Below are 16927 nucleotides of genomic sequence, written 5' to 3' on the forward strand. Positions count from 1 at the left end.
AAATCCGTATACTAGCTCATTTAAGGACCTCCTAATACTAGTAACTAGCGTATTATTAAGGTAATACTATAGGGCCGGTAGGATTTCGACCTATAAGCGGTTAGAATTTACTATAAAGTTTATCTATAAGGCGATTTCTATAGTCTAGTTTATCTGTTCGGACTGCCTATTAGTCTAAGGATAATAGGCTATAGAAAACAGTAGCTTGGTTCCTAGTAGTAAGAAGATTTCCTTCTATAGGTCGAATGTAAATTTAGGGTTACGATTACTAATGATTTAGGCTAGTATTCCCTAGTCGGTAAACATCTAGGTCCTTAGAAGAACTATCGCCTATTCCTTGGCTATATATATCTGGCGGCCGGCTATAAGAAGCTTCTTCTTACTAAACTTGTATGTTACGATATAGAGCATATCTATAAGAGTATAGCCTTCGAGTGACTAGAGGGTACCGGTGGTTAGTATTAGTAGCAAGTCGGTAATAAAGTCTATAGCTACTATATAGAATGGTATTAGCTAGGTACGAATCGGCTAGAGTTCCCCTAGTAATAGGTTATAGTCGGTTAAGTTTGCCTAATATACTTTGTAGTACTATATAAACTTTAAAACCTTCTAGGCCTTCCTATGGAAATGAATAGCTATAAGCTCGTTTATTATCTTGTTTTCGCCAAAATAGTATATATCATTATAAACCATCTAAAGGACTTAGTTAATATAGTTTTCTAATAAATAAAGTCTTCTAGTGCTATCAAAATCTATATAGAAAAGCAGTCCGTTCGAAAGTTCGAACGGTCCTATAGGTAGTTTCAGCCGTTTATGTTTTCTAGCTCTAGTATAGTCATTTCTAACCAAGTCTTTCTCGTTTTTACGGAGGGCTTAGTAGATAGGTCTATACTTCTAGTCCTTAGGATAGCTAGTAATAATTCTAGCCCTAAATTTGTCATTAAGTATTAGTTCTATAATAGTTATATCTACTATAAAGGCCTTAGTATCCTAGTAATCGCTCTAGATATTCCTAAGCTTATTAGTCAGGCTATCTTTAACCTTCGGGTCTTCTTATTCCTAGGTAGGTAACCTTAATAACGTATCGGGTACTATATTTAGGGTCCTAGGGATATAAAAGATATTAAGGTTAAATCTAGATAGATAGTTAGTAGCATTAGCTAATTTAAGATTAGCCTTAGCTAGATCTATTATAATTAGGGATATATACTTTATAATCCCTTTCGTTAGTATATAGTTAGTAAGAACATTAACTAGGTACCTATTTAATTATACTATCTTCTAGAGTTTCCTAATTACCTAGACAAGTATAGCAATTTCTACCTCTATAGATCTATAGCGCTTTTCTACGTTAGTAGTCGCTCTTAATATAAATAGGATAGGCTATACTTTACTTAAAGGAATGTCCCTACTAGGGATTTTCTTACTATCCTAGTTACCCTTGAGCTAGAAAGTGATAACGCTATAGCCGTTATAGTAGGTATCTAGCTTAAGGAATAGTAGTTTTTCTAGGCAGTAGTAATAGAGAAACTCCTAATTATATAAGTGTTCCTAGAGCAACCTGAAGGATTCGAGTTCTTCCTTAGTTAGGGTAAACTTGATAGTAGAAGTGACCGCTTTCCGGGCCCTTTTAGCTTTCCTAGGCTCAAGCTTTCCTTCTTTCCGTGCTATAGCCATTAGAGCCGTCTTTCGCGCCTAAAGTAGCCTTGCTTTTGTATTAAACTACGGAATGCCTTTCCTAAGCTATCTAGCCATTCCGAGGTAATGCTCTAGACTGTCAAGTATATCTAGGAACTTTAGCTTCTTAAAGGTAGCGATATAGTCATCGGTTTTGGTGATGCCTTTACCGTTTACGATATACCTAAGGAGCCTTATAGCTAGGTAGCCTACGAATGATTTAGGTGCCCTAATGTAAATATAAGCCTTATTAAGGATTTTATAAACGGTGTATAGGTATTCGAGGTGTTCTTCCTCTATTTTGCTAAAGATAATAATATTGTCGATATATACCCTGATAAAATGGCGGTATTTTAGGAAAAGTCTATCTATATAGCATTATATAAAGGCTAGTATATTCTTAAAACCTATAAGTACTACATTTGATTTTTCTAAGCTATAATAGCTTATAACGACTATATAGTCGCTATACTCCTTAGCTATAGGGAGCTAGTAGAAAAATCCTAATATATCTAGGGCTATAAAGAATTTATTACTAACTATAGTAGCTATAATATTATCCTAGTCAGGTAGGGGATAAATATCTAGGACTATAATTATATTTAATGGTTATAGGTTAACTATACTTTGGCTTTTCTTGACCTCTACCCTAGGCTTTTTAGAAACTTTCCTCTATATAATGAAGGCTAGGTATACGATTAGGGTTAGCTCGTCTATAAAGGTAAATCTTCTAGATGCCTAAAGTTAGTTATAATGCTTATTAAGGGCTTTACGGTCTTTAAGCCTTATTAGGTATAGTCTAACTATATAGACTTGCTTTTACTATCTATTAACTAGATTAATCTATATCTTCTAGTTTTCCGGCATTGGTACGATTCCCCTATCCTAGTAAAGGTCGTATTTATCTAGAAGTTCCTTTACCTTAAGTATAAATTTAGGGTTTACATTAGTAATATTAACGCTATCCTTGCTTTTGATAGCTAGAATGTCATTAGGTTTCTTAATACCGTATAACAGGGTATAAAAGCTTATCGTATTTAGTAGAAGTTCCTAGTCGCCATCGGCCTTTTCCTAGTAGTATATATACTAGGCTTCTTCTAGCCTTCTTTTTAACTCTTACTTAGTAATTCCGTCCTAAACCTCGGCCTATATATCTTCTATATCTATTACACTAATCTATATAGCGGTATCCTCTCCTAAGTATTCTAATAGATAGCTAACCTTATCCCCTTTTCGGATAATCATAGGGGTATCAATGTCATTTTAGATAATGAACTAGTGCCAGCCTCTCCTGGCAGCAGTCACACACCCCTAAGACCAAACCTCCGTCTGGTCAGATGGAGAGGAGTGTTGGCCCAAAGTGTCCAGCGTATCTAGGCACTCGTGGATGCAGCAGACAAGTCCACCCTCCTGGACAGCGGTTGCGATGGACGCGGGGACGGCGACAACAATGCCCCTCTGGGCAGATGTAAAAGAGCCCACCTACGCGGGAAAAAGATAACCAAACTCACAAGTGAAAGAAGAATCTCATCATCGCGCAAATAATGCTGTAACAGCAGTCCGTTGCTGTTACTGTTGATCCATTCTGTAAAAACTGTCTGTTTTTCTTCTTGTTCTTCCCTGGCACCTCCTAGATAGGCACCCCCCTATTTATGTCTAGTGTATATACGACTTGTTCGGAACCGGAAAAACGAATCTGCGACCTGTGCCCCTCTGGTTATACCGAGAGGTTCCTACCCCAGTCCAATAATTACTACCCTTAGGGTACACTAGGTAACTATAGCGTCCTAGATTCTTTCTTAGCTAGTGGTAAAGTAGAAGCACTTATTCTCCGGGAGGTTATTAGGCAGTAGAATGAAGTATATCTTGAGCAGCTAGGTAGAGTATATAGGTACGACGGTATACCAGGTAGTAGTGACTTTCCAAGATATAGGCTTAGGGTTCTTCTTTATAACGTCCCTATAGACCTTTATATTAGCTAATAATCTAAAGGTATAGATGCCCTTAACAAAGTTAATCTTAATACTATAAGCGGTTATAAAGTCGGTGCCTAGTAGTATCTTCGGAGCAAGTTCATTGATGACATCGGCCGTAATATAAATATATCTATCAATTAGCGTGTTCCGGGCCTCTCCTAGGATATAGAAGTCAAACTCGACCTACTTGCTAATTATATTCCTTGAATTAACTCCTTTAAGAGTATAGGACTCGCCCTTAATCTATCGGGGGTTCTTTACCTATTAGGAAATCTATATCTAATTAACTAGGTTAGTCGAACTACCTATATCGAAATAGATATCTATAGTCTAGTCTCCTAGGTTAGCTCGAACTAGAATACGTAGGTAAGATGTCTTCTTTAGCCGGTAGAAGGGTATTTCTAGGCTCGGGTTAGCTTCTACTACTTGGCTAGGTTCGAAGGAGAGGAGTATAGTTTCCTATTATTACGGTTCCTCGGTTAATTCTAACGGTATAGCCGCTCCTTCTATAAAGTCTTACTCTACCTAGGGAAGGTCCTCCTTTGATAGTTTAGGTAGGTATAGTTTCTTTCTATAATCCTAATATAGGTAGTGGTATAACGCTCCTCGGCTTATAAATAACTATTCGTAAAGCCTATAGACATTACTATCTTCCTAGATATAGTCTTCCTTAGTAGTGCTAAGGAAGTATACCTCTCTATCGCTACTATCTCTATTAGTCTCGGATTTATAGTCGCTAATTAGGAGATAGCTAGTAGCTTTAAGCTCCTTATATTTAGCTTCGGCTTTCTTATCCTTACTAGATACTACTATAGTATTATAGTAGTAGTAGGTACTATCTTTATTAATACGCTTCTAGCTATAGTGGCGGAACCGTCTAAAGTAGGGATTCCGGTTACCGTATCTACCCTTTTCCTAGGCTCTAGTGCCTTATAGGCAGCTATTTCTAACTTAGTCATTACACTCCTTTGGTTAGGGCTCCTAGTTATAGCTTTAGAATTACTCCTCTTATAGGAGATGCCTACATTTCTATTCCTCCCTTCTCCTATAATAGTTAGTCTAGTACTACTAATCTTGACTACCCTTTTAGAGGTTAGTATATAACTAATTAGCTTATTCCTTATTAATATTATTACTATTATTACTACTAGCCTTATCTAAGGTTTTATCGATATTAAATATAGCTACCTTCCTTAACCTCTTTTTAGCTCTAAGTTTTTCTAAAAGAGCTTCCTGTTTTTTAGAGGTATAGAGGAGGTACTAGTCAATAGTATCTATCTTATATAGCTTAGGGTAGAGCTTATAGAGTAAGGGAGTTATCGCTAACCAAAGTCTAGTTAGAAGCTAGTAGTTTGTCTTATCTCCCTAGACTTAGGTATAGTAGAAGAGGTCTATAGTAAATTTATAGATAGATTTACCTAAGGCTAGGTCGTCCTTAGTATAGCTATTCCAAACTAGCTATTAATCTACTTAGTTAAACTAGATACTAAATCGTTCTTTAATCCTTCAAAGCTATATCTCTATACTTAGGTATAAGGTCTCCTTCTTAGTTAGTAATAGTTATTACTTATACTATTATAAGGTTAACCTATAGAATAATACCTATAGGTTATTTCATAGGAGAAGCTCTTTAGATACGTTTCCTCTAACTATATTATAGATATATTTAATCTAGAGGTTAGTATTAGTATAGTAATAGATCTTTTTATAATAGAAGATTAGCTAGCTATTTATAATCTTTTAGTTAATATCTAGCTAAAGTAGGCTAATATTAGTAATCTTCTAAGCTTAGTCTATTACTAGTTATAGCACTATATATACTAGCTATAGCTAAGGGGAACTAATATCTACTTAATTAGTTATAACATTCTAAAGAAGTCCGATTATTACCCTCTAGAGTAGTCTTATAATCGTTTCCTCTATTAGGTCTAATAATAAGAGAGGTACTTATCCCCTTATAGGGTTATCTCTTACTAGTATTAGTATTATTATTAGCAATCCTTCTATTAGTTAGACCATTAGCTAGAGGTTTTATAATAACCTCTACTAGGATTCTTCCCTTTCTAGAAGTTCCCTTAGTATATTAGTTATAATTATAGACTAAATAACCCTAATAGGTCTACTTAATATCTAGTTACCCTATCTACTTAGACCTACTAGGTTTAGCTTAGGCCTTAGGGTCTCTAGTAGATCTAGTAGGCTTATAGGTAGAATTATCCTTCGTAGGGCGGTTTCTAGCGGTATAGCAAATTATTAAACTAGGTCTCTAGGACTTAGCGTTTTTAGGGTCTCTAAGGGTCCTCTATACTAGCTTTCCTCCTAAACTTATACTTCTAGTATAGTTCTTACTATAGGTAGTAATAATAGAATAAGAGCTTCGTTTAAGAGCTAGGGAAGGAGTCTTATAAAGTACCTAATAAGCCCTCTTAGGGTATAGTCGTTAAGAGTCTATAATTCTAGGTAATCCTCGTCTATTAGGCGGTTATAAAAATCCTAGGTATATACTAAATGGCTATCGGCCTCCTCGAGAGATACTACTAGCTTAAGGAATCGAAGGTCTATTAGAGAGAGCTTCTAAACCTAATACTAGTAGGCATTCCTAATGACGAAGCAGTAGGTCTAACGCGCTTGCTATAGTTTAGACTCGTTTATCGGTTCTTAATAGTATTATTATTACTATCGTTTTTGACTATTTAGGCATCTACTTAGAGTAGAAGGGTATAGTCGCTTAACTTAGGTAAATAGTCTCCTATGGCGTTCGAATACGAATAGTAACGAAGATTATAGATTCGAACCAGTAGTAGGTACCACTTGCTATAGCTCGATAGCTATAAATAACTATAGCTCGGACTAGCTATAAGATATAATACTATAGTGGTATTCGCGCCGTAGGCGGCACTCCTAGACTAACTAGTATGGTCTGTAGAAGTGGTGATAAGATGCGTTGATTCTTCTAAGTGCTAGAGGTACTTGGGGATGCTGTCTAAATATATGTCTATGACCCCTGGCTTATCATCCCTGTTGGTGGGTCTGTCAGATCTGACCTACTGACAGCTATATGCTGTAACATATGGGCTTAATTCCTGGTTTGGCTGGTGGTTTATCATCAATTTACGTATAAAATCGTGTAGATTGAGGGCTATATCGTTGAATTGTAGGATGTTGAAGAAAAGGTAGGATACGTGTAGGTGTCGCGAAACGCGTTTAAGTGGGTGGGGTGGTCTGGGATTTTTGACCCCTGATTGTATATATATCTATCTATAGACACGTCCTTCATATAAGGTTAGATTAGATAAGTCTTTGTAGGTCCCAGCTTTATAGGGCAGAGCCCTCTCCAGGTGGCCTGTACGCCACCCTCTTCTTCTACTCAGATAATTATAAGGCCCGCTTATAGGAATCTACAAGACTACGAGACATCGACTTATTAAACTATCTTGATTTTAACAGACCACTACTTCTATCAGGCGCGAATTCGGACCTTTCAATGCTAGCTCTCACTTCCCATAAATCTGACCTCTAGGTATAAGAAGTCAACACGTATAGGCGGTTATACAAGTTTTGAACTGAGAAGGGCAAACATCCGTCGCCATAACCAACTCTCGGAATGAAGAAGACGTCGCCGGTGCTCGTTTTCAAAGGCCCTCTCTGGACCTCGACATGAGGTTAACAAAGCTTGACCGGAACACGCGATAATAGCTTCCTCGCGTGCGTGTTCCGGACTCGACTTGCTTCTTATTCTTCTTCCTCGGCTTCCCGCTCGGCCTCCTCCAAAGCTCTCCATAAGGCGCGCACGCCCTCAATGTTTTCATGCTCCTGCCCTCCATACAGACGCCACATCTTGTCGGTCTCGGCGACAAACGCCCGGGCCATCTCAAGGTCATCGAGCGCCATGTACGCTTTGGCAAACTGCTGATAATACTCGACGAGCTGCGGTTTCAGCTCTTCCTTCTCTATCAAGCTCACAGCCTCGACCACGAGATCGCGGACCCGCTGGCTGCCGAGTTCCTCGGCATGGTTTAGAGTGCTGTGGATCTCCAGCAGGCGTTCGCGCCGCCAGTCCGAGAGACTTCGCTCTTCGTGCGATGCCGAGCACAGCGCGCACCGGCACTGGAACCCCCAGGCCCGTAAGACCGCCTTGCGCTCCTCGTATGTGTAGCCGAGCGGCGCGTCTGCCACTGGTGAGATGCCGTGTCGCTGCGCCGTACAGGCATTGTAATAATTATTATTGTATCTCACTTACAGCTGTGTGCGATTTCCTCGCCAGGCCGAACATCGCGTAGCGCAACGACTTCCATGGCTATGCTGCTACCGCTGTATCGCCAAAAGGAACTGTGGTCATCTCGCGTCAGTTTGCGAATTAGCTCCTCGAGTGCCATCATCTTCGCAATAAAGAGGAGTGAATGGTAATTACTACTTAATTAATATTAATAGTCACTCACTTTGGCCGGCAGTTATGGTTGACTCTCTTCAAGATGATGACCGTCTTGCGTTAGCGGGCAAAGAAACCATGATCGCTCCCCGATCAAGGGGCTCTGGGAGATGACAGCCCTGGTCTGGAAAGTCAGGCAGAGGCGAACTCACCGAGCCATCCAAGAACACTGCCAAGTGTTGAACCCCATCAATCTCGATCCCGAACCCATTGGTGCGGATGATATCGAGGATGGGCTCGCCACCAGTACTCCGTGCGAGCGACTTTAGCGCCCAGTTCTGCTTTGGTGGAAGCTGCTTCACGCTTGTTTCCATCATGACTCGCTTCTCTCGGTCGGTGAGGCCATCACCGTTCAGAAAATCCAGCCTGACGACGAGTACTGGATAGCCGACCATGATCGTCTCGTGTTCTGCAAATTTGCGCTTCGCGACCATTCCTTTTCCCCGTCCCGGGAGGTCTCTAATTTCATATGCTGCAGTTTGCCCTTGTGCACCTCCCGCGTCCACCAGCTGATATCTGAGCCCAGGCGGTACCCGCGAGTCATCGAGCTTGGTGACAATGCTGGCCGCAAGATTGGGCGTGGTGATCAAGCTGATCCCCTGGTTGCCTCGGAAAGCGGTGAGGGTGAAGACGCAGTCTGCCGGCGCTGGTTCGTCCTCCTCTGCGGCGGGCTTGAGACAGAAGGGTTGATATGACCAAGGCGACCAGTCACTCGCGAGCGGGCAGCTTTCATGTTGTGGCTGTGTAACCAGCGACCAACTTCCGTGTCCGTCCCGCAAACAGACTGTCCAGTCTCTGGTGCGGTTCACAGCCGAGGAGCTCAAGGCTACCGTTGCCTGCAGGCTGGCGGAGAGAAGAAGGGTCCCAAGGAACGGGAAGAGCCGAGACTTTGGGTAATCGCGCCGCGGAAGTAAGTTCTTCAGTCTTGCCATGACGAAGAGAAAAAAAGTAAAAGAGGGGGGAAAAGGAAAGGAAGCACGGCCCAAGCGTGCTCCACGGACTTGCTGAAAGCAACCCCGAGGTTCGGTTTGTTTTGGAAGCGTGACTGGAGAAGCTAGTGACACAAGTAGTTGCTACGTTCAGTGCTACGGATATAGGTACTTCACCTGGCGCTGTTTCAGCGTGAGAGACATAACACATGTCATTTTGTTGATTTTCAGCGTGTTGAGATCAAAGTTGCATCCAAAGATTCCGACTAGCCGTCGGATAATTAAACTTGAAGGATTCATGGGGAGGGGTGCCTTGAAATCGACATAGCATCATATTTATCCGGTTCGCAGTTTGGCGCTCGTACTAACAGGAGAGTTTCTTGCTGTGCATACAGAGTACGTACCTGAGGTGGTAGTGCTTTCCGTCCTCGTTGACTGAGTTTTAGAGACTAACTTTTCGGTTTTACTTGGGCATTTTCTAGCTCTCTTCTCTCTTGGGTCGAAGTGCCTATAGTTAGACAAGCCCTATGATGCTAACATTAGCTTTTTCTTGTAATTAGACTTTCTTTCCGTCGCTTAATGCAATGTGCATTGCGAGAAACATGCTTACACGCCGCGTACAAAATTACATATAGACCACCTATTACTTATATAATTATCCCAAGGCCGGTTTCCAGTGTGCACCTATGGAATTCAATGTGTGGTTTGATGCGTTCCCGCCTAGGAGTTACAAGCACGCGCCCGACCGAATTAGGTACGCCGTCAATACGCGTACTATCAGGGAGCGGGCTGGTTCATTGATCATGGTCCTCTCAAAGTGTCAAAGAGTGGCAGCGAATACCCTAGTCGGTCACTTTGCGTTGATAATTACCGGCAATCGCCCAGGAACGGATGTAGTTGGGACAAAGAGGTTTCTCAAAATCTTGTCTCGGGACCATCTCTTTCTTGTTCCAGCCTGCTTGCGTAACAACCGGTGTAGCTGAAGTAGTCCAGCTCACAAAGCGCGGAGACATCTCATTGAGTTTGGCACATGGATCGCTTGACCAAAAAGTCACGCTACATTGATTGATCTTGTCCAATCACAGGGTTGAGAGGCCGCAGTGGGGAACGGCCTCGGCCAATAAAACTAGCAGGAGGCCGGAAAAAGAGAAAAAGAGAAAAGAAGAAAAAAAAAAAAAAAGGAAAGGAGAAAGAAAGAAAGAGGAAGAACAAAGGCAGGTCTCCATCTCTTCCCCTCCATCCTTCGACACTCCTCAATCCACGTTTCTTAGCCTCTCTTTTTCCTTCTTCCTTCCTTTTTCGTTTTCCTTTCTCGCCCAGTTTTCAATCTCCGCATCATCTTCCAATTCCCATCTTCTTACGCCACCCCTTCCTTCCTCCATTTTCCCTTTCAATCATCAATTTTCGGCCCAATCAATCAAAATCATCAACGGCAGACCAGCTACCAAATTTCATTTCGAGAGCCATCCCATGGCACCCACGGTCAAGCGCACTGGTGAAATGGTGTGTTTCTGATTCCTCCTGCCTTGGAACTGCCATCTCCTCCTGGTTTCCGCACCAGAACGCCCTTTGCGCACTCTTCCCTGCGCAGATATCTGGAGCCAGTACTGCCATTGACGCACGCGGTAGAATCGGCCTGGGCTGACGAATGTCGCAGAAGGCAAAGGCAGAGTCAGGTCCTCAAAATAGCATCACAGTAGCCGCTAATAGAACTCCTGCTGGGCCGGAGAGGAGTCCGGGAAGAGAGACGGAATCTGCCCGTAGCAGCCCGGGGGAGGTGGCGGGCCCTGATGACGAGGGTGTCCGACCCAGCATCCCCATTCACGCCGGCAAGGACAGAGAAAAGGACGTCATGGAAGGTAGCAACATCAACGGGCACACGGTTGCTCCGGCTGCGAGCCCGGAGGCGGCGGGAACAACCGCTTCGGGCCGAGACTACTATCACGAGTACGAGTTCTCGGACCTCGACGAGATCACGGTGCGCCAGCTGAACGAGGACATTCTGGCCTACCGGTACGACCTCGAGTACTGCAAATCGCAGCTGGAGGAGGCCGACCTGACGCCCCAGGAAATGCGCACGCTGCAGCTGCGCACCCTCGACCTCGGCCACCAGCTCCGGCATTGCAAGCACCGGATCGAGATCATCAAGGCGCAGTCGCGGAAGCGGCCCTCGCGCGCCGCCCACGGCAACGCCGGCGCCATGTCCTACTCGACCGGTAGTACCACCGGCCCCGGCGCGAGGCAGCATCGGGCCGACGGCGGTAAGCTTCCGGCCCGGCGCGTGGCTTCAACGCCGTCTCAGGCGGCCGGCAGCAGCTCAAAGCGCCCTGCGGCGGGGTCGGCGGACGAGGAATCCGGGGGCGGCGTCAAGCGGGCCAAGATGGCGTCGCCCGATTCCGACGTGTCGGGGCCGGGCGTAGATGACGGCAGCGTAAACACGTCGCTGCAGCGCCTCGGGTTCTGGAAGTGCCGCCTCTGCTCGGCCCCCAAGTACCTGCTGGCCGGGTCCGGCCGGTCGCCGGCGGCGCCGTGCAAGTGGCCGCTCAAGGACATCTCCAAGATGATCACCCACTTTACGGAAATGCACGGCGAGCACACGCCCAGCGAGCGATGCGTCGAGCTTGGCGCAGCTCTCTCTCACAATCGTACGTGCCTTCCCGCCCGAACCCTCCCGCCGCTTCCAAATGGTCACTTCTCCCTTCTTGGTGCCTCACAGATGGAGCTTTACAGACCCTTTGGTTAACTCCCCTTCTGCATTGAACTTCCAAATTGCTTGTGGCTTCTTTGCTGACGAACCGGATACGCCAGGTGGCCCCTTCGAGTACTGGCTCCGGAGGACCCGCGCGCAAAACATCAGCGACAGTGGCATCATCGACGACTGCCTTGAAACCCTGCTCGACGGCGAGATGCCCGACCTCCTCCGGCGCCATAGCCGGGCAGCCGCCAGCATGCCCGTAGACTAACCGAGGTCGGCGGCCTCTTGTCTTTCTTTTCCGAGCGATTTAATCACTCAGGGCCCGTGTCTTTGCCCTACATTCTGCTTCGGCCCGTTTCTAGATTAGGTCTCGCGTTTATCATGCAAGGTCTGGTTCGGATAGATGGCGGTGTTCCTTCAATCTTGTTTTGGGGGGGGGGGGGGGGGGGGGGGGTTTTTTGGGGGGGGGGGGGGGGGGGGGGGGGGGGGGGGGAATGGTTCATCTACGGGGATATCGGGCTAGAGCTGGGGACTGGAATCGTCGACGAGGGAAACGGTTGTCAGTGTTGCTTAGCAATGGGATATGGCAGAGGTACCATACGCGTATGGGGGTACTTTCGGGACTGGGAAGCTAGATATTCAAGTAATAATCATGCTATAAAAATTTCGAGATCTGGAGGATGCTCAACACTTCATAACAAGCAAGTATTTATGTAGTTTCGTTTGGAAATTGTTCTACATGCTCCGTACATACATGCATATTTACCATATTATCATCTACTATGTGAGGTATGTATGTATAGTATCGCATAGCTGAACCTGCGCCACGAGTTAGCCTCCTAGTTAAATATTATCATCATCTCCGGGATCAATCGGGTGGGAATGGAAAAGTGACGAGGATATGCAGTGGGTCCTGAATCTTGGTTAGCGGTTTTGTCTGCTGTTACGAAGAGTTCCGACGTTAACACCCGACTCCGGAGCTTTGGATGTGGATATGGACTTCTACGATGCGTAGCCAATCATGACGTAGCTCTGCCGGGCGCCAGCGGGTCTCGTCAGCCGAAAAGAGCGATGAGAGCGAGGAAGGTAGCAGGCGAAATACCCCATTGTAATTACCCCTTGTTTTGCGGCTCCGTGATGTGACCTCCAGAGTTTTTGTTTTGACGTCCTGTCTTCTGTCTCTTGTTCATCGCGCTCAACTCCATCGGGCAGTCATGGGAATCATCAAGAAAGTAACTCTCGGAACTGTGGGGCTCGGGGCCGGCGCACTGGGTTACCTAGGCCTCTCGACGACCATTGTCAGCCCGCTTCCGGCGGACGACCCGCTGTGGCGGTCCAAGAGTTACGCCCAATTCAACACCCATCACAACGCGTCGACGCAGGATGTTTGTCTCAAGCGGATCCCACTCAGCAAGATCAAGCCGGAGCTCCTCCAGCGCGATGGCGATCTCGCGCTTGAATTTTGCCGCGGGGTCTGGAGCGGCATAGGTGAGCGCAACACGAGCAGATTCGGGGGGGTGACGCAATCGTGAGATCGCAAACTTCGGGTCGCTGACCAAGGTTTTCTCCGATTCTCAATCTACCGAGACGCTAGGCTACCGCTTCCAGCGCGCATACCTTGCTCGCAAATACCAGGGGCCCGCCACCGCCGGTCAGCTATGGACCGTTGAGCAGCTCGCGCGGTCGACGTATGAGCCCGGCACCCAGCTCACCGACCACTTCGAGGTGGTCGAAAAGACTCCGTCCGAGATCACTGTCCGCTGCGGTGATTCCCCGAGAAACCCGAACCCTCGGGACTCGGATGGCTTGTTCGCCATCGGTGCGGCCGTCGATCGCGAGCGCGGCGAGGCGGTGCTGGCACTCAAGAGCTGCTTCTTCAACAGCAGGATCAAGGTGGAGGGGATCCAGGGGCCGATGCCCGGCTGGATAGAGTTGCTGCACAGATGGTATTCCCGGCTCTTGATCGAGACGGGATCCTGGAGAGTAACCCGCTAGATTGTTTTCGTGTGCAACCAGGACGAGCGACACGTGCCTGTGCCCTGCCAATGTTTTAGACTGCTGTCTCCGAGATACTCGCAGGCTACCTACCAAGATATTAAATTGGAAACCCCATTCATCGTTTTCAGAGGTTTGCTTTCGTTGTGAACCAATGCGGGGGATGCGGGGAAGTCAGAGCCACCTTCCCCTGCCTGAGATTCATTCCTCTTTGGTAACTACCCCAAGGTGTTCAAGAGCTCATGCCTCAGGCCGGGGCCTTCGGTGACCAAAAGATCGTATGTACCTGAAACGGGAGCTGCAGTGCGGCAACCCCACGCCCCCAATTCGCCGCCGGATTCTCGGTGATAGCAACGATGGAACAAATCGAAACTTTCTTCTCTGACTGGACGGCGTCCCACTACACTGAGACGGTTATCTGCAGCTCGAGTGGCCCGATGACCACTAGGCGAGCACCGCTTTCAGCTTCTCGCCGAGGAATGTTACCCCTCCCGATAGGAATCTATAATGTTCATGCCTCTCTTTTTCTAGGACTACGCGACGGAAACTACCTGATTGACCGCGCGACTTACCTCCCATCTTGTTGAACATTCTGGTCCGAGAGGAGCTGTTCTTGATTGACTAATCTAGCCTCGATCAGGATTGAATTTTTCTTTTTGACTTACTCTCTACTGCCTTCTTTTGGTTATGTTCAAATAGTTAATTATCCTTTCCCTTATCCTGGGGCCGACGCTGCTACCTCATTTCATCTCTTTAGCCCACGGAGTTACACCCTTCGTTTGCATCGAAGTCCCGGCTTCGAACTCGCGAGTTTAAAACTTCAAGATCAGCACAAATGATTGATCATTCAGGTCCTCGCCAGGGGCCCGAGGTAAGTCAGGGACACCTTGGCCATGAAAGGCAATATTGTTCAGGAATCGTCTCATGCTTCGCAGCCTCGGGCCCATCCGCTAGGTCCTCTGACGGCACAGGAGATTACTCAGACTGCGGCACTTATTCGTGCATGTTGGCCAGACAACATCGATTGCCACTTCAAGGTCGTGACTCTGCTCGAACCTCCCAAAGCTCAACTGGCCCCCTATCTGGCTGCGGAACGGGCAGGGCAGGATCCGGGCAGCATAGACCGGCGGGCGTTCGTGGTCTACTATCTCAGGGGAACAGTCAGTTCTTGGTCTCCTGGCGCGGGTGGGGGCGGTTTTTGCTGACGCTGGCTTCTAGCACAACCTTCACGAGGCGGTGGTGAACATCACCACAGGCAGGGTCGAAGCCAATGCCAAACTAGGCCCGTTTACGCATCCAAACGGAGACGGAGAGGAGATCATCGCGGTAGAAAAGGCGTTGCTCGCGCATCCAGAGGTTCAAGCGGAATTAGCCAAACTTCAACTCCCTCCCGGGACGGTGGTGGTGTCGGATCCGTGGCTCTATGGTACGACCACTGCGAGGCGAGGACATAAGAGCTTAGGCTTCGCTGACACTCTTGTGTATCAGGTGCCGATGGTGTCAAGGAGGGCAAGTTCTACGACGACAAGCGAGTCATGCAGTGTTTCTTGTACATGCGGGATCCGCAGAACCCGTCCGAGCCGGACAGCTGCCATTACGCCTTTCCTCTTCCCTTCTCCCCCGTCATGGACCCCATCACGCTGGAATTGGTCCGCATCGACTATCTACCCACGAGGCACGACGAGAAGGTGAAGCTGCCGGCTCCGTGGCAGCCAGCACCGCCTAGCGAGTACATCCCCGAGGCTCAAACGCTACGCAAGGACCTCAAGCCGCTGCGTGTCACGCAACCAGAAGGAGCGTCCTTCTCGGTCGAGCACTTCTCGGAGCTGGGCCGCCTGATCCGTTGGCAGAAGTGGGACTTCAAGGTCGGCTTCAACCAGCGGGAGGGCATGGTCCTCTACGACGTGCACTACGACAACAAGCCCCTGTTCTACCGGCTCAGCCTGTCCGACATGTGCATCCCTTACGCCGACCCGCGGAACCCGTTCCATCGCAAGGCGGCGTTCGACCTCGGAGACGTTGGGGCCGGCATCATGGCCAACAACCTGCAGCTTGGTTGCGACTGCCTGGGCAGTATTTACTACATCGACGGAGTGCTGGTCAACGGCAAGGGAGAGCCCGTCCGCATGCCCAACGTGATATGCGTCCATGAGCAGGATGCGGGCATCCTGTGGAAGCACACGAACTACCGAACGAACCGGGCCGTCGTGGTCCGAAACCGCGAGTTGGTGCTGCAGACCATCCTGACGGTGAGCAACTACGAGTACATACTCTCTTTCGTCTTCAACACGGCGGGGGATCTCGCCTATGAGGCGCGGGCCACGGGGGTCTTGTCGACGCAGCCTGTCGACCGCGACCTAACCACAACGCCGCATCCGTTCGGCACCGTCGTGCACCCGGGAGTGCTCGGCGGATTCCATCAGCACTTCTTCAGCCTCCGGATCGACCCCATGGTCGGCGGGCACGGCAACTCGATTGTGTACGACGAGGCGGTGCCAATCCCGCGCGACCCAAAGCTCAACCCGCACGGCGTGGGATACACGGTGCAGCGGACCGAGGTGGAAATGTCGGGCGGCTTCGACCTGGATACTACCAAGAACCGCACCTTCAAGATCATTAACCCGGCCGTGCACAACCCGGTCAACGGGGCGGCGGTCGGGTACAAGGTCGTGGTCCCAACCATGCAGCCCATCCTGGCCGACAGGGACAGCTTCCATTACAGGCGCGCCGAGTTCACCGACCACAGCATCTACGTCACCCGCCACGCGGACGGGGAGCTCTACGCCGGCGGCCTCTACACCAACCAGAGCCGCGGCGGGAACGGCGTGCGCAGCTGGGCCGACCGCAAGGACAGCCTCAAGGGAGGCGACCCGGTGCTGTGGGTCCAGTTCGGCATCAACCACATCCCGCGCGTCGAGGACTTCCCCGTCATGCCCGCCGAGACGCTGCGGGTCATGTTGAGGCCGGTCAACTTCTTCGACCGGAACCCGGCCATCGACGTGCCGCCCAGCAGGCAAGAGGTGAACCGAAGCGTGAGTCTGAACGAGCCGGGGGACGGCGTACAAGAGAAGATGAACGGGCTGTCCCTGGGAGGCGAGGGTGGGAGCCTGGGTTCTTGTTGCGCCTCTCACGGGAGCGCTTGACTGGGAAAATGCGGCAGCACGGCAAATTTGCTCCTGGAGGTCGAATTCAAGAAGCGAAGAAAGAGGTGATGGTAGCGGGCGTG

The 16927-nt window shown here is 47.9% G+C and overlaps 4 protein-coding genes across 4 annotated transcripts; 3 read left to right on the plus strand and 1 right to left on the minus strand.

Moving 5' to 3' along the window:
• Positions 1–7885: 7885 nt before the first annotated feature.
• Positions 7886–9014, minus strand: P884DRAFT_202686 (uncharacterized protein; the record flags this gene model as incomplete). Its single annotated transcript, XM_069438448.1, has 3 exons — positions 7886–7982; positions 8093–8118; positions 8235–9014. The coding sequence occupies 3 exons, from the start codon at positions 9012–9014 to the stop codon at positions 7886–7888; spliced, it is 903 nt and encodes a 300-aa protein (XP_069296753.1).
• Positions 9015–10226: 1212 nt separating this feature from the next.
• P884DRAFT_225467 (uncharacterized protein) lies at positions 10227–12125 on the plus strand. The gene is made up of 3 exons (XM_069439618.1): positions 10227–10514; positions 10669–11656; positions 11820–12125. The coding sequence occupies exons 1-3, from the start codon at positions 10482–10484 to the stop codon at positions 11972–11974; spliced, it is 1176 nt and encodes a 391-aa protein (XP_069296754.1). The 5' UTR covers positions 10227–10481; the 3' UTR covers positions 11975–12125.
• A 691-nt stretch (positions 12126–12816) lies between these two features.
• On the plus strand, positions 12817–13893 carry P884DRAFT_225468 (uncharacterized protein). The gene is made up of 2 exons (XM_069439619.1): positions 12817–13194; positions 13301–13893. Exons 1-2 carry the CDS (start codon positions 12921–12923, stop codon positions 13699–13701), a joined length of 675 nt encoding a protein of 224 aa, XP_069296755.1. The 5' UTR covers positions 12817–12920; the 3' UTR covers positions 13702–13893.
• Positions 13894–14594: 701 nt separating this feature from the next.
• P884DRAFT_202413 (copper amine oxidase) lies at positions 14595–16844 on the plus strand (the record flags this gene model as incomplete). The annotated part of the gene is made up of 3 exons (XM_069438428.1): positions 14595–14861; positions 14920–15127; positions 15190–16844. 3 exons carry the CDS (start codon positions 14595–14597, stop codon positions 16842–16844), a joined length of 2130 nt encoding a protein of 709 aa, XP_069296756.1.
• Between the last annotated feature and the right edge of the window lie 83 nt (positions 16845–16927).

Source organism: Thermothelomyces heterothallicus (assembly GCF_042370625.1).
Source record: "Thermothelomyces heterothallicus CBS 202.75 unplaced genomic scaffold P884_scaffold_14, whole genome shotgun sequence".
Taxonomy (NCBI): Eukaryota; Fungi; Ascomycota; class Sordariomycetes; order Sordariales; family Chaetomiaceae; genus Thermothelomyces; species Thermothelomyces heterothallicus.

What these genes read in the sequence shown, in the direction of transcription:
- P884DRAFT_225467 (XM_069439618.1), top strand. Translation starts at nt 10,482, where the DNA reads ATGGCACCCACGGTCAAGCGCACTGGTGAAATG. An exon ending in TCAAGCGCACTGGTGAAATG is followed by an intron (nt 10,515 to 10,668) that starts GTGTGTTTCTGA and finishes CGAATGTCGCAG; the next exon opens with AAGGCAAAGGCAGAGTCAGG. An exon ending in CGCAGCTCTCTCTCACAATC is followed by an intron (nt 11,657 to 11,819) that starts GTACGTGCCTTC and finishes CGGATACGCCAG; the next exon opens with GTGGCCCCTTCGAGTACTGG.
- P884DRAFT_225468 (XM_069439619.1), top strand. Translation starts at nt 12,921, where the DNA reads ATGGGAATCATCAAGAAAGTAACTCTCGGAACTGTGGGGCTCGGGGCC. An exon ending in CGGGGTCTGGAGCGGCATAG is followed by an intron (nt 13,195 to 13,300) that starts GTGAGCGCAACA and finishes CCGAGACGCTAG; the next exon opens with GCTACCGCTTCCAGCGCGCA.